Consider the following 12970-nt stretch of genomic DNA (forward strand, 5'->3'; position numbering starts at 1 on the left):
ACCATTAATAATGGCCTAATTTCCACTTTTATCATTGGCTCAATACTATTTATCCCTTTTAACAAATAAAAATCAATAGTGATAAATTTTTACCACTTTTACATTTAGTCATTGTACCTTAGTTAACTATTTATTCAATAAAATTACAGGACCAAAATTCAATATAATACTAAAATAGACTCGTAAATATTAAATCATAATATTTCTTAACTCTATCATCGAAAAATGGGGCTCTAAAATCACCATTTTTGATACCATTGAAAAACGAGCTATTACAACTCTTCCCCCTTAAGAATTTCTGTTCCCAAATGGTATTGAAATTTCATGGTTTCCTCAGGTTTCCATGTAGCTTCCTCGGTACCATGTCAATGCCACAACACTTTCACCAATGATATTCATTTATTTTCGAGTTTGTTTTACTTCCCGAGTTAAAATATTTATTGGTTCCTCTGAATATGATAAATCTGACTGAAGTTCTATTTCCTCGGGAGATATTACATGAGACGAATTTGACTTATAATGTTTTAACATCAAAACATGAAAAACATTATAAATCTTTTCATGGTCCAGAGGCAAAGTTAATATGTAAGCCACTGGATCAATTCTTTCAAGAATTTCATACGACCTTACAAACCTCGGATTGAGTTTTCCCTTTCTGCCGAACCGCAAAACTTTCTTCAAAGGCTAAACCTTCACAAACACCTTATCACCAGTTTGAAAGTTGATGTCCTTTATTTTTAAGTTGGCATACGATTTTTGACAGTCTAAGGCAACTTTCAAATAGTCCCAAATAACTCAAACTTTTTCTTCTGTTTCTCATACCAAATCAGTCTCAGTGATCTTTTCTTCACTCAACTCAGACCATTATAGTGGAGTTCTGCATTTGTGTCTGTATAAAGCCTCGTACGAATCCATTTTAATACTCGCTTGATAGTTGTTATTACAAGCGAACTCAACTAAAGGAAGAAATTTCTCCTAGCTACCTTTAAACTCAATAATACAACATCGCAGCATATCTTCCAGAATCTGTAGTACTCATTCTGGCTTACCATCTTTCTAGGGATGAAACGCAGTGCTAAAATTTAGTTTCGTACCTAGAGCCTCATGCAATTTTCCCCATAATCTAGAGGTAAACCTCGGGCCTCAATAAAAAATGATTGGCAGTGGCACACTATGCAATCTCACAATCTTAGAAATATATAACTCAACTAATTTCTCAAGTGCGTAATTTGTTCTGATCGGAATAAAGTGTGTGGACTTTGTTAATCTATCAACAATCATCCATATTGCATTTTTCGTCTTCGGAGTCAACGACAATCCTTATACAAAATCTATTGTAACTCGTTCTCATTTCCATTCTAGAATCATTACAGGCTATAGTAAACCTGACGAAACCTGTTTTTCAAATTTCACGTGTTGACATACCAAGCACTTAGTTACAAGCTCGAAGATTTCACATTTCATTCCCAGCCACCAATACATATGTTTCATATCATTATACATTTTCGTGCTACCCCGTTGAATTGAATATGTCCTAATATAAGCCTCACACAAAATATCTCATTTCAATGTTGAATAATTCGGTACACACAAACGGTTTTGGAAATACAAACTGCCACCATCACTAATACTAAAATCAGTAGTCTAGGCATTTTCAACCAGTTCTCACTTTTCTTGAAATTCAGAATCATTTTTCTGTAATTTCCTGATTTGTTGTAGAAACATCATTTTAGCTCTCAATTTGGCCAAAATAGTATCGTCGCACTCCAGAGTTAGTCGAGTATTCAATGCTTTTAAAGCAAAAAAATAATTCTGGCTCAAAGTATCTACGACCATGTTAGCTTTTCTCGGATGATAGTTAATGATCAGATCGTAGTCTTTAAGCAATTCAAGTCATTTATGATGTCTCAAGTTTAAATCTTTTTGCATAATTAGGTATTTCAAGCTTTTGTGGTAAGTAAAAATGTGACACTTTTTTCTGCACAAATTTTTTCGCCATATTTTTAAAGCAAATACTACTACTACCTACTCAAGATCATACGCCGGATAGTTTTTCTCATGTGGCTTCAACTGTTGAAAAGCATAAGCAATAACCTTACCCTTTTAAATCAAAACACAACCTAGTCCGTTGAGCGAAGTATCACTGTAAACAATAAACTCTTTCCTTGATTCTAGCTGTGTTAACATAGGAGCTTCTGTTAGCATATCTTTCAATTGATCAAAACTTTGTTTGCACTTTTCAGTACAGATGAATCTAACATCTTTTTGTAACAGTTTAGTCAACGGTAAAGAAATCATCGAGAAACTTTTGAAAAATTTTCTATAATATTCGGCTAAACCTAGGAAACTTCTCACTTCAGTAACACTTTTTGGAGGTTTCCAACTCAAGATTGTAGAGATCTTGTTTGGATCAACTCGGAAGCCTTTCGTTTAAATCACGTGACCTAAGAATCCAACTTATCAGAGCTGGAACTCACATTTACTGAACTTAGCATAAAAAATGTTTTTCTTGCAAAGTTTCCAATACAATTATTAGGTGTTGATCATGTTCAGACTCATTCTTTGAATATATCAAAATATTATTGATAAACAAAACCACGAATCTGTCTAAATGGGGTTGAAAAACCCTGTTTATCAGATCTATAAATGTAGCAAGTGCATTAGTCAAATCGAACGACATCAAAAGAAATTCATAGTGTCCGTAACTAGTTCTGAAAGTAGTTTTTGGTACATCATGCTCTTAGACTAGTAATTGGTAATAACCCAATCGAAGATCAATCTCGGGAAACATGGTAGCACCTTTCAAATGTTCAAATAGGTCATCAATTTGTGGAAACATGTATTTTTTTCTTTATAGTCACTTTATTCAATTGTTTATAGTCGATAAATAATCTCAAAGTCACGTCTTTCTTTTTTATAAACAAAACTGGAACACCCTAAGACGACATACTTGGTCGAATGAACCCGCAATCAATCAAATCCTATAATTGTGATTTTAAATCTTTCAATTCTGTTGGTGTTATTCTATACGATGCGATAGATATTGGAGTAGCCCCTGGTACTAAATCTATCACAAATTCTATCTCTCTTTCTAGCGGTAACCTGGGTAAATCTTTTGGAAACACATCAGTGAATTCTTGCACGATTGGAACTTGTTCTATCTTCGATTCTGGCACTCTGGTATCTAAAATGTATACAAGATAAGCTTCAACACCCTTTCATATCAATCTATGAGTAGGAAAGGCCAATATAATACTAGTGACACAATCATTTCTATCAGGTTCAACACTAATCAATTCACTGCTCTAAAGTCTCAAAACAATCCGCTTCTGCTTGCAACTGGCAACTGCATCATGTACTGTTAACCAATCTATACCCAGAATAACATCAAATTCATCAAATGGCAATAACATCAAATCAACAGAAAATTTATAGCCTCCTATTTTCAGTGGACAATTTTACATATATTATTAACTAAGACACACTGTCCCAATGGATTTGTTACTTTAACAACAAATTCTGTTGATTCTATCTGTATGTTCTTTGTTGTTACCAATGTGGTGCATATATATAAATGTGTTGACCCAAGGTTAATCAATGCATATACAGTAACATCAAAGAGAGAAAAAGTATCAATGATGATGTTGGGTGTTATGGCTTCCTCCTTAGCTCATATCGCCATAGCTCTGGCTAGAGCACAACCCTCAAATCTCATAGTCACATCCCGTGTCCACTGCGACTCACTCCAACATTATTTTCGGGTCTTAGTTTCCTACTTCTCTGTGAAGTTGTCACTGTTTGGTAGCCTATTTTGAACCTGTCTTAGCTTTATTCGCGTAATGTTTCAAAAAATGCTTCATTGAGCCACATTCAAAATAGAACCCCCTCTTCAATCTACATTCTCCAAAATGATTCTTGTCCCAATGCTTGCAACTAGGTGTATTCATGTTCTGGACACTGCTAGCATCAGCTACTGACATAGCTTGTAACTTCAGATAATTTTGTCTGGACACATCTTTTCTCTGATCCCTTGCAGAAATGAAAGATTGACTACTGAAGTCTCTAGTTCTTTTAGGCGGAGGATTTGGGAAAGATCTAAACATGCTACGCTTTTCGGTATCTCTACTTTTATTCTTAGCCTATTTTTTTCATTCCATTTTCTTTTAGGGCACAAATGTCTTCATTAAAACTCCATTCGGATCGAGTACACATTTCGGCCTCAAAGGATATGGGTTCTCGAGCATACTTACTCAAAAGAATAAATTTATGCTCATATTCTGCTACTGTCATATTCCCCTATTTCAAATGTATAAATTTCTATTTCTTCTTTTCTAGATACAGTCAACTGACGTATTTCTTTTTCAACTTAATCTTGAAGAAATCTTAAGTTACTCTGTCTCTCGAGACAATTGTTGTCAAAGTAATCCACCACTAGTAATCTTCCTCTTTCGACAGGATACATCACATTTCAGACAGTCTTCAGAAGAACAAATTAACTCATCAAGAACTCTATGTATTTCCAGCAAGTATTTGACTCTTGTTGGATCATCGTCTTTCTTTCCTCGAAACTCTTCTGCCACACTTTTGTAAATTTTATAGATTAGGGGTCAATTAACAGTTACTGGATTTGAACTTTTAGAATGAGGGGATGCCAGAGGAGGCACGGTAAAGGTTGGAAGTTGTGGAGCCAAAGGGTTAGCCTGAATTAACTAAGTAAACCATTCATTCATCATTTGAAAGAAGGTACTATGGTCCTCACTTTCAAGAAATTATGAAATAGGTACATGATGACTTGCTCCCTATTCGGAAGTCGAAACATTACTATGTACCTTGATAGGTACAACGTGATTAGACTCTACCGACATTGTATATATTATGAAAAAAAATCAGATTGGATCAAAAAGCATCACGCTATCACAGGTTATTGTGACATGTATTTCTAGACTCGATACACACTACTTTTGGTCCTAGAATTGACTAAACCATAGCTTTGATACCATTTAATGTAACACCCTAGCCCGTCCTGATTGCCGAGGCTGGGCTAGTAAATGCTACAATACAAAACGAAATAGTTACAAACCTTTAACGGATAATTTGAGTAAAAAATAATCATCTACCATTATATAAGTCAATCAAAAAATTTAAACCTTTCTCGAGTTTAATACGAGCTTACGTAAGCTCTAAAGTTAACCCGAGATCGAATAAAGACCAATTTGCAAAGTTTGAAAATGACAGGCTGGTGTTATGATGAGATTTTCTCCATGTTGTGACATTGTCAAATAGTATGTCACGTCACGATATTGGAGCACTTAATATCGAGATGTCACAAACTGTTGGCCGAAATTGTGAGAAGGGAAGATTGGCACTGGGACGAGGAACCTATTTTCGGTAAAATTTGGCCATTTGGTACTTTCTTGAAACCAACCTTTCAAATAGGTCATAAGAATGCACTTGACATCATTTAAACCTGTTCAAAACATACCAATTCCATGCGAAAACATAAGATATAATCATCTAATCAATCCACAAAATCAATATGTCACATTTGGCACCAATGCATAACAAGGATACATGAGTCAAGACAAGCCATTCAATCTACTTTTACCATTACATATCACTTATCCATTCCACACACAAGTTGATTCATGCATATCTAACTCGTTATAATTGCCCATCCATATATGCATAACAAAATACCAAAAACTATAAACATGAGCAAATTAACATTACCATAAGTATTCATAATCAACTATGTCTCAAAACATGCTTAACATTACAAACAACTTAACACTCCTAAGTACATGCCACATATAACCAAGTTCATGCAATCAAAAGTTTACTGAACCAGAAGATGGATAGAGTGAGCTTCTCGAGGATCCGTTTGACACGTTTCACAAATCAAAATCTACAAGAAAAAGGCAAAGCAACGGGGTAAGCATTACGAAATGCTTAGTAAGTTCATATGTATACAAATAGTTAACTTACCTTATATTCCAAGTACATATATCAAATTAATACATATAACTCAATTTACCTAACATATCAAAACACAATCACAACAAGGTGAGCTTGATTTATACTTGATCATATAACATTTCAAATGCAAACATAATATTTCATATCTTCTATATTCACCTTAACCACAATTCAATGATCTGTAAATATATTCAAAACTTGTCTTTAAATCCTCTATTTCACTACCTTTGATCAATAGGCACATTACAAGTTGTTCAATTTCCACCTTTTATATCTTATAAATTACCTAATGAAATATCGTAAAAGAACTCAAATACACTAATACCAATCACAATTGATGCTCGTCTGAGCTGAACATATCCATTTGTGTCAGGTACCTGTCTAGGCTAAACCTTTTATTGACACATCAAATAGCCTGGCTAGGGCTGTTTATACATGTAAGGTTACTCGTCCAAGCTAAACCAATAAAATGACATTAGGTTACTCGTCCGAGCTAAACCTGTGTCACATGTATCTTCGAGTCCACAACAAATACTAGATCTCGAAATAATCGAAAATCAAACTGTAACCACGTGTACAATGCATTTACAAAGTTTCATCGGGTTAACTCCCCTCATGTAAGTTCATGTTATTCCATTTCAATTTAATCCATCCTCACCATTTAGTACTAAATTGTAAACAATCCAAATATCACTAAAACTTATATACATTCATAAAATATAAGACACATAAAAATCAAACATAAAAATCAAAGCATGATTACACCATATGAACTTACCTTGTAGAAACAAAAACCGATAAATTATCAAAGACTAATCCACAATTTTCTCTTTTTTGTGAATTTTTGATTGGTTTAAATCCTGATCTAAATCATAATTTAAATCAATTATCAAATCCAAATATCTTTTAACAACATATTATAACTATATATATCAATTCATTTTTATTTATCAAATATTCCTTCAACTTTTTCATTTTATTCAATTTAGTCCCTAAAACCAAAATTGTCATAACTTTCAAATTTGAGTTTCGATTTCAAAACCGATCTCAATTTCATCCTTCTACAATCCTCTAATTACAGTAATTACCAAAATTTCATGTCAATTTTGAAATATGTACATTTTAGTCCCTAAGCTCAAAACTAACAATTTTCACTTATTTAGCCCTTTTAAAAAATAAAAATCAATAGTGATTAACTTTTACAATTTTTACGATTTAGTCATTGTACCTTAATTAACTATCTATTCAATAAATTTATTGAACCAAAATTCAATATAATACTAAAATAGACTCATAGATATTAAATAATAATATTTACGGACTCGATCATCAGAAAACGAGGTTCCAAAATTACTGTTTGCGACACCATTGAAAAACAGACTATTACAAAAAGTTTTATATAAAAACATATAGTGCAATATTCTAGTTTTATTCAAAACTTGGCAGACATGATCTATATAAAAAAAAGTGACGATTGAATTATTAAAATATTGATGACATAAAATTTATTTTTATACAATAAAGATACAAATTTATACGCGTGGAATGCTTTTGTTCTGAAAGCTGGAAGCTTTGGTTAGGAAGTTTGAGGATTAAATTGATAGAGTTTGTAAATGTGAAGGGTTAAATTTATTGAATTATTTAAAATTTGGATCAAATTGATAGAATATGCAAGTACTGAAGAATAAATGTGTTATCCTATTTAGAAAATGGCTTTCCAGTATCAATTTAATGGTAGGTAACCAAAACAAGAATGAATTCAAACCTTAATATCTAAATTGAAAGAGTAAGGCGTGCATAGTTGTTTGTTTACTTATTTGGTTTTTTAAGCATTTGGCAACATGAGCAAATTTACTTTTTTTCAGAAAAACATCACCTAATTTAATTGAACGAGATTCATTTAATGCTGTCATAAAAATAGGTAGCCTATTTTTGGCCTGATAGGAAAATATTTAAACTTTTTAAATAAATTTTGGTACAATATTCGTCAAGACGAAATTCGCCAAAGAGGGAACAACTGAGACCAATTATCGTCATATTTTTTTAAGGACACAATTTTAGAGTAATGATTGGAACCATTTAAGTCACCTTTAAATTTTTAGGGATAAAATTAATTCATCAACCTCTAAATTTTGTTTATTTTCTTTTATTGATTTATTTCTGATTTCATCCTTCTTGATTCGCATTAATAAAATATGAAACCATCAACATCGTATAAGTAAGCAAGTTGACAGAAAATAATACAAGTAAATATAAAATAACCTTAATGGTCCCTAGAAGCAAACTTTATTATTAATATCATTATCATCATCCGATTTCTAGTTACAGACAAAAAAAAACAAAACAGAGCTTAATTAAAGGTTTATATTTATATTAGGTTATCACATATCTGATGAAAAAATTATATGAAAAATATATTTATAAAAAATAAATAAAATTTTAATTGAAATGATAAAGTTAAAAATTCAGATTTCTATGAAATTTTATTAATTTTATATAATAATATAAAATATCAAAATACTTCCTTACTAATATAATTTATTTTATATAAAAAATAATTTTTTTAATTATTTCCTAATTCAGTCTGCTGTCAATTAACTTGTAACAGTTAACTTAATCAAAGATATTAAATGTACTATATGCGATATTCAATTATAAATTATTTATATAATAGTAAACTTTTTAATTGCGTACAAGCAGGATGAAGGACGAAAAAAAAGAAGCTAAGATCGGATTATAATTTTTTTTTGAAGGATGAAATTACAATTTTATTATAATATTAAACTATAATTTCTGAATAAAAAATTTCAGTTGTAGAAATTCAAGGCGCAGTTCCTACCTAGCACCGCTGCTGTATGGAAAGACAAAAATTATAATAATTATTTTAACCATTCATTTTGATTTGCAAATTGGTAATAATAAAAAGGAAGACAGATATGAGCTCAAGAACTGGGGCTAAGGTGCCGGTCATAGATTTCTCAAACCAGAACCTGAAACCGATCAGCCCTGAATGGGATTTGTTGGAGTTCCGAGTCCGGGAAGCATTGGAGGAGTACGGCTGTTTTGAGGCCTCGTTTGACCAACTCCTGGAGCTTTGGTAGCCAGTTTTAGAGGCCTTGGAACAGCTATTTGACTTGCCTTTACAAACAAAACAGCTTTGTGTTTCCGATAAACCCTTTCGTGCCTATCATGGGTCTCCATCAAGATTGTATGAGAGCATCTCCACTGATGATGCACATATTGCTGAAAACATTGAACAATGCGTCACAACCACTTTGTCGCCTCAAGGAAACATAAGCTTCAGGTACATCCATTCACTTACAAAAAACCCTTTAGCAAAACTACTACACCTTTATTGATCATCTGCTCTGTATTTGGCAGTAAAACTCTGGCATCTTTCACTCAACTAGCACCAGGATTAGAGAAGACAATTTTGAGGATGATTTAGGAGAGTTTTGGCCTTGAGAAATACATGGATGAACTTGTGGACTCAACAAATAACCACCTAAGGGCCATGAAATACGGAAGGCCAAACACCAGCGAGCCAACCCTTGGCACAGTGATTATACTACAATGACTCTTTTGTGTCAATTAAATGAGGTTCAAGGATTGGAGATCCTAAACAAAAATGGCGAATGGATGAATATAAATCCTTCACCCAACTCTTTCGTAGTCATGCTTGGAGAATCCTTCAGCATAAGTCACTTGTCTATTAATAGCTTGACTTAAACAAAAGCTGATGGTAGATAGAACGTAAATTTTGTACAGTTGCAGGTATGGTTGAATGGTCGATTGTCTTCTGCTTATCATCGCGTGATGATGAAAGGAAACGAGGCTAGGTATAGCATCGGATTGTTTGCATGGCCAAGAGGAGGGTACCTAGTAAAGGTTCCCAAAGAGCTTGTTGATGACAAAAATCCGATGCTCTTCAAACCCGTTGATCTGGAAGAATTTTTGAAATTTTACTCCCCCCAAATTGTTCAAGGTGCTACTAAATCTTCTCTTAAAGCTTATTGCAGTGTATAAGATTTGGGCATAAACAATTTTATATAAAATAAATAATTCGGGGTCTCTCTATGTAATATATATATATAGAACAATATAATAAAGGTTATCCCAACTCAACATTGAAGTTGGCCAAAGCAACTGTCCTAAAAGGGTTGTAAAAGGGGTAATGATGGTAAAGACAAATTACATATTTCGAGTTCTTTTTTTTCCCAGTTTGTTGGAATCAAAATGAAGTAATACTTTTTTGGTTTATTATTTATATGTCAAATATTATAAATTATGTAAGTTTTACATTTTAATCGATTATTTTTGTGTATTCGTGTGTTATTTTTTATATTATGGTGTTGGTATGTTTTTGTACTTATAGTATTATAAATTTGTATATTCATTTGCGTGTTAGTAATTTGGGTGTTTGTAAAAGTGTCATGTTGATGTATTTTTCATATTTTGTCAATAATGATTGATTAAGAATGAATTTTCTTTTCATGTTGTGTTTGAGTTATGTCTTATTTCAGATGATATTCTACGCACTTTCTTATGATGATTCAATTTAAAGAAAATTATATGTTTGTATTGTATTTCACATTATGTTTTAATGCGACTCAATTTTTATGGTTTTTTTATCCTTAGTAAATATTTTCATGTAGGTTGTTTTTATGCCACCGTCATGTATTTTTTGTGTTATTTATTTTTTAACTATTTTTCATATTATTTTAAAGTCATGCCTTAGTTTTTTTCTTTTGTATAATTTGTTATAATAATTCAATTTTAACCTAAGATTTATTTGTTTGAGGATTTATCATTTCAATATATATTAGTATAAATATTATATACAAATTAATAAATTTTGGATGGAGTGATAAGGTATATTGTATTCATAATGAGAGAATTTAAGTTCAAATCTTAGAGCCAATATTCTAGGGATGAGCAAGCACAAATATAAAAAAGATTAGTCTTTCTGGACTGTAAACAAAAATTGAAGATACAATGATTTCATGCAAAAAAATTACAATTAATATGATTAATATTTTAACGTTATTTCATGTTCTATTCATTTGAATCATGCATATCAAGTTTGGCGTAAACTAAAATTTTCTATTTTTTTACCAATTTAATAGAGATATTGGATTGATTTAAAAATTTGCACGCATGACAAGTACAATTATTTGATAAATTCAATAATCGGATCAATAAATTATTAATTGTATAAAATGTTATACTAATATATAATTAATTTTATAAATTTTTATAAGTGGATCCCTCCCCATAAATATATTATAGCTAAAAATAATTGTTACTTGACAAATTTTTTTAGAATCGAACAGTTGATCGAATTAATTAGACCACCAATTTTAGATTCAACCAATTAAATTAGTATAAAGTTGATTCAATCATATATGTAAAATAAAATATTATTTTTAAATGGATGGACGTTCATTTCAATGAAACAATCTAATATTGGACTATTTTTCTGTCTCTCTAAAGTTGGGAAATGAAAAATAAAAAAAATAATTTAAAGGTAATTATTGGATAAAAAGGTAATGGAAATCTTTAATTCCACAATGATAGTTAAGATTTTGTCACAATTTTTTTTATTTTTAATTATAAATTAAAGACATGGAAAAATTTCATCTACACTTGTGGAGTTAAAAATTCTGAAAATCAATGCACCGAACAATTATCCTATATATAATTGTATAAGAAAACATTTCGTTATAATTTTATGAGAAAATATTTGGTACACTGATAGTACTCCACAAGTAGTCAAGCTGTTGACAAGTGTCCTATGACAATATGGTATAATATGAAAAAAAAGAAATACATAACAATTTTTTAAAACTATAATATAGTGTTAAAAAAATACATAATAATTTTTTAATACTACTTATAAAAAACATATACTACCAATAACCCTAATTTTATATATAAATTTTCTCAAGTTTCTAATACCTCTCTATTGGAAAAACCAAATAAGTTATATTTTATTACTTGTAACTTATCCATTTCTCCCTTGTGTAATATCCATATTAAATTACCAAAAAGTAAAAATCTTATTGTCGTCTCTCTCAATGTAAATCAAATTTGTTTTCGATTTAAAATTTCGTTTCCACATCTCTTTGGGCAATATGCAAATCAATCTATTCCATCTATTTCTCGATTAGCACCTTACCAATTTGTGAATCAATTTATTCTTTCTCTTGCTTTAGACTGATATAATCGGTTGATTCAATCCGATTTCAAAAACCATAGCCAGACTTTTGTATTATGTATTTGACATCATGAAATGCTACTCTTTAATCCATGAATTTATTCATTTATTGTTTCTTGCTTTGACTATTTGTATTAATATAACAAGATGGAAAATAACTTTTTATTTTGTATATACTATTTAAAACTGAAACCTCTAAAAAAACAATTTTTTTATGTGGACTGGAAAGCCTAATATCATGTATCATACAATTTAATATATTTTTTAATTTGTTAAATGTTATATTATTTTATATTTTATATTTAATTCCATTCTATAATATATATTTAGACTAGCTACAATAAATAAGAGGGTTTTTTTTAATAAAAAAATCTTTTTACTCTAATATAACATACTTGTAATATAAATACTTGTGGAATAAATAAAAAAATTATTTTTATAGAATAAATTTGTATTACAAGTATGTTATATTTGAACAATTTGAGAAGTTCTTTTTCCTTTTTGGATTTTACAAATTTATACATGTGGAATGTCTTTGTTCTAAAAGTCGAAAGCTTTGATTAAGAAGTTTGAGGATTAAATTGAGAGAATTTGTAAATGTGAAGGGTTAAATTTATTGAATTATTTAGAATTAGGATCAAATTGATAGAATATGTAAGTATTGAGGACTAAATGTGTTAGTATACCACTTAGAAAAAAAGTTTTTCATTATCAATATAACGACGGGTGACTAAAACAATAACAAATTCAAAGGTTAATACCTAAGTTGAAAACTTT

General features: G+C 30.6%; 1 protein-coding gene across 1 annotated transcript; it reads left to right on the plus strand.

Moving 5' to 3' along the window:
* The first annotated feature begins 8912 nt into the window (after window positions 1-8912).
* On the plus strand, window positions 8913-9424 carry LOC121223202 (probable 2-oxoglutarate-dependent dioxygenase AOP1.2). Its single transcript, XM_041104320.1, has 3 exons — window positions 8913-9044; window positions 9132-9280; window positions 9358-9424. Exons 1-3 carry the CDS (start codon window positions 8913-8915, stop codon window positions 9422-9424), a joined length of 348 nt encoding a protein of 115 aa, XP_040960254.1.
* The last annotated feature ends 3546 nt before the right edge of the window (window positions 9425-12970 follow it).

Source organism: Gossypium hirsutum, chromosome D11 (genome assembly GCF_007990345.1).
Source record: "Gossypium hirsutum isolate 1008001.06 chromosome D11, Gossypium_hirsutum_v2.1, whole genome shotgun sequence".
Lineage (NCBI taxonomy): Eukaryota > Viridiplantae > Streptophyta > Magnoliopsida > Malvales > Malvaceae > Gossypium > Gossypium hirsutum.

Coding starts and splice junctions, on each gene's coding strand:
- LOC121223202 (XM_041104320.1), top strand. CDS start 8,913: ATGAGCTCAAGAACTGGGGCTAAGGTGCCGGTCATAGATTTCTCAAAC. Junction 9,045..9,131: donor AGGAGTACGGCTGTTTTGAG/GCCTCGTTTGAC, acceptor CAAACAAAACAG/CTTTGTGTTTCCGATAAACC. Junction 9,281..9,357: donor CAAGGAAACATAAGCTTCAG/GTACATCCATTC, acceptor TGTATTTGGCAG/TAAAACTCTGGCATCTTTCA.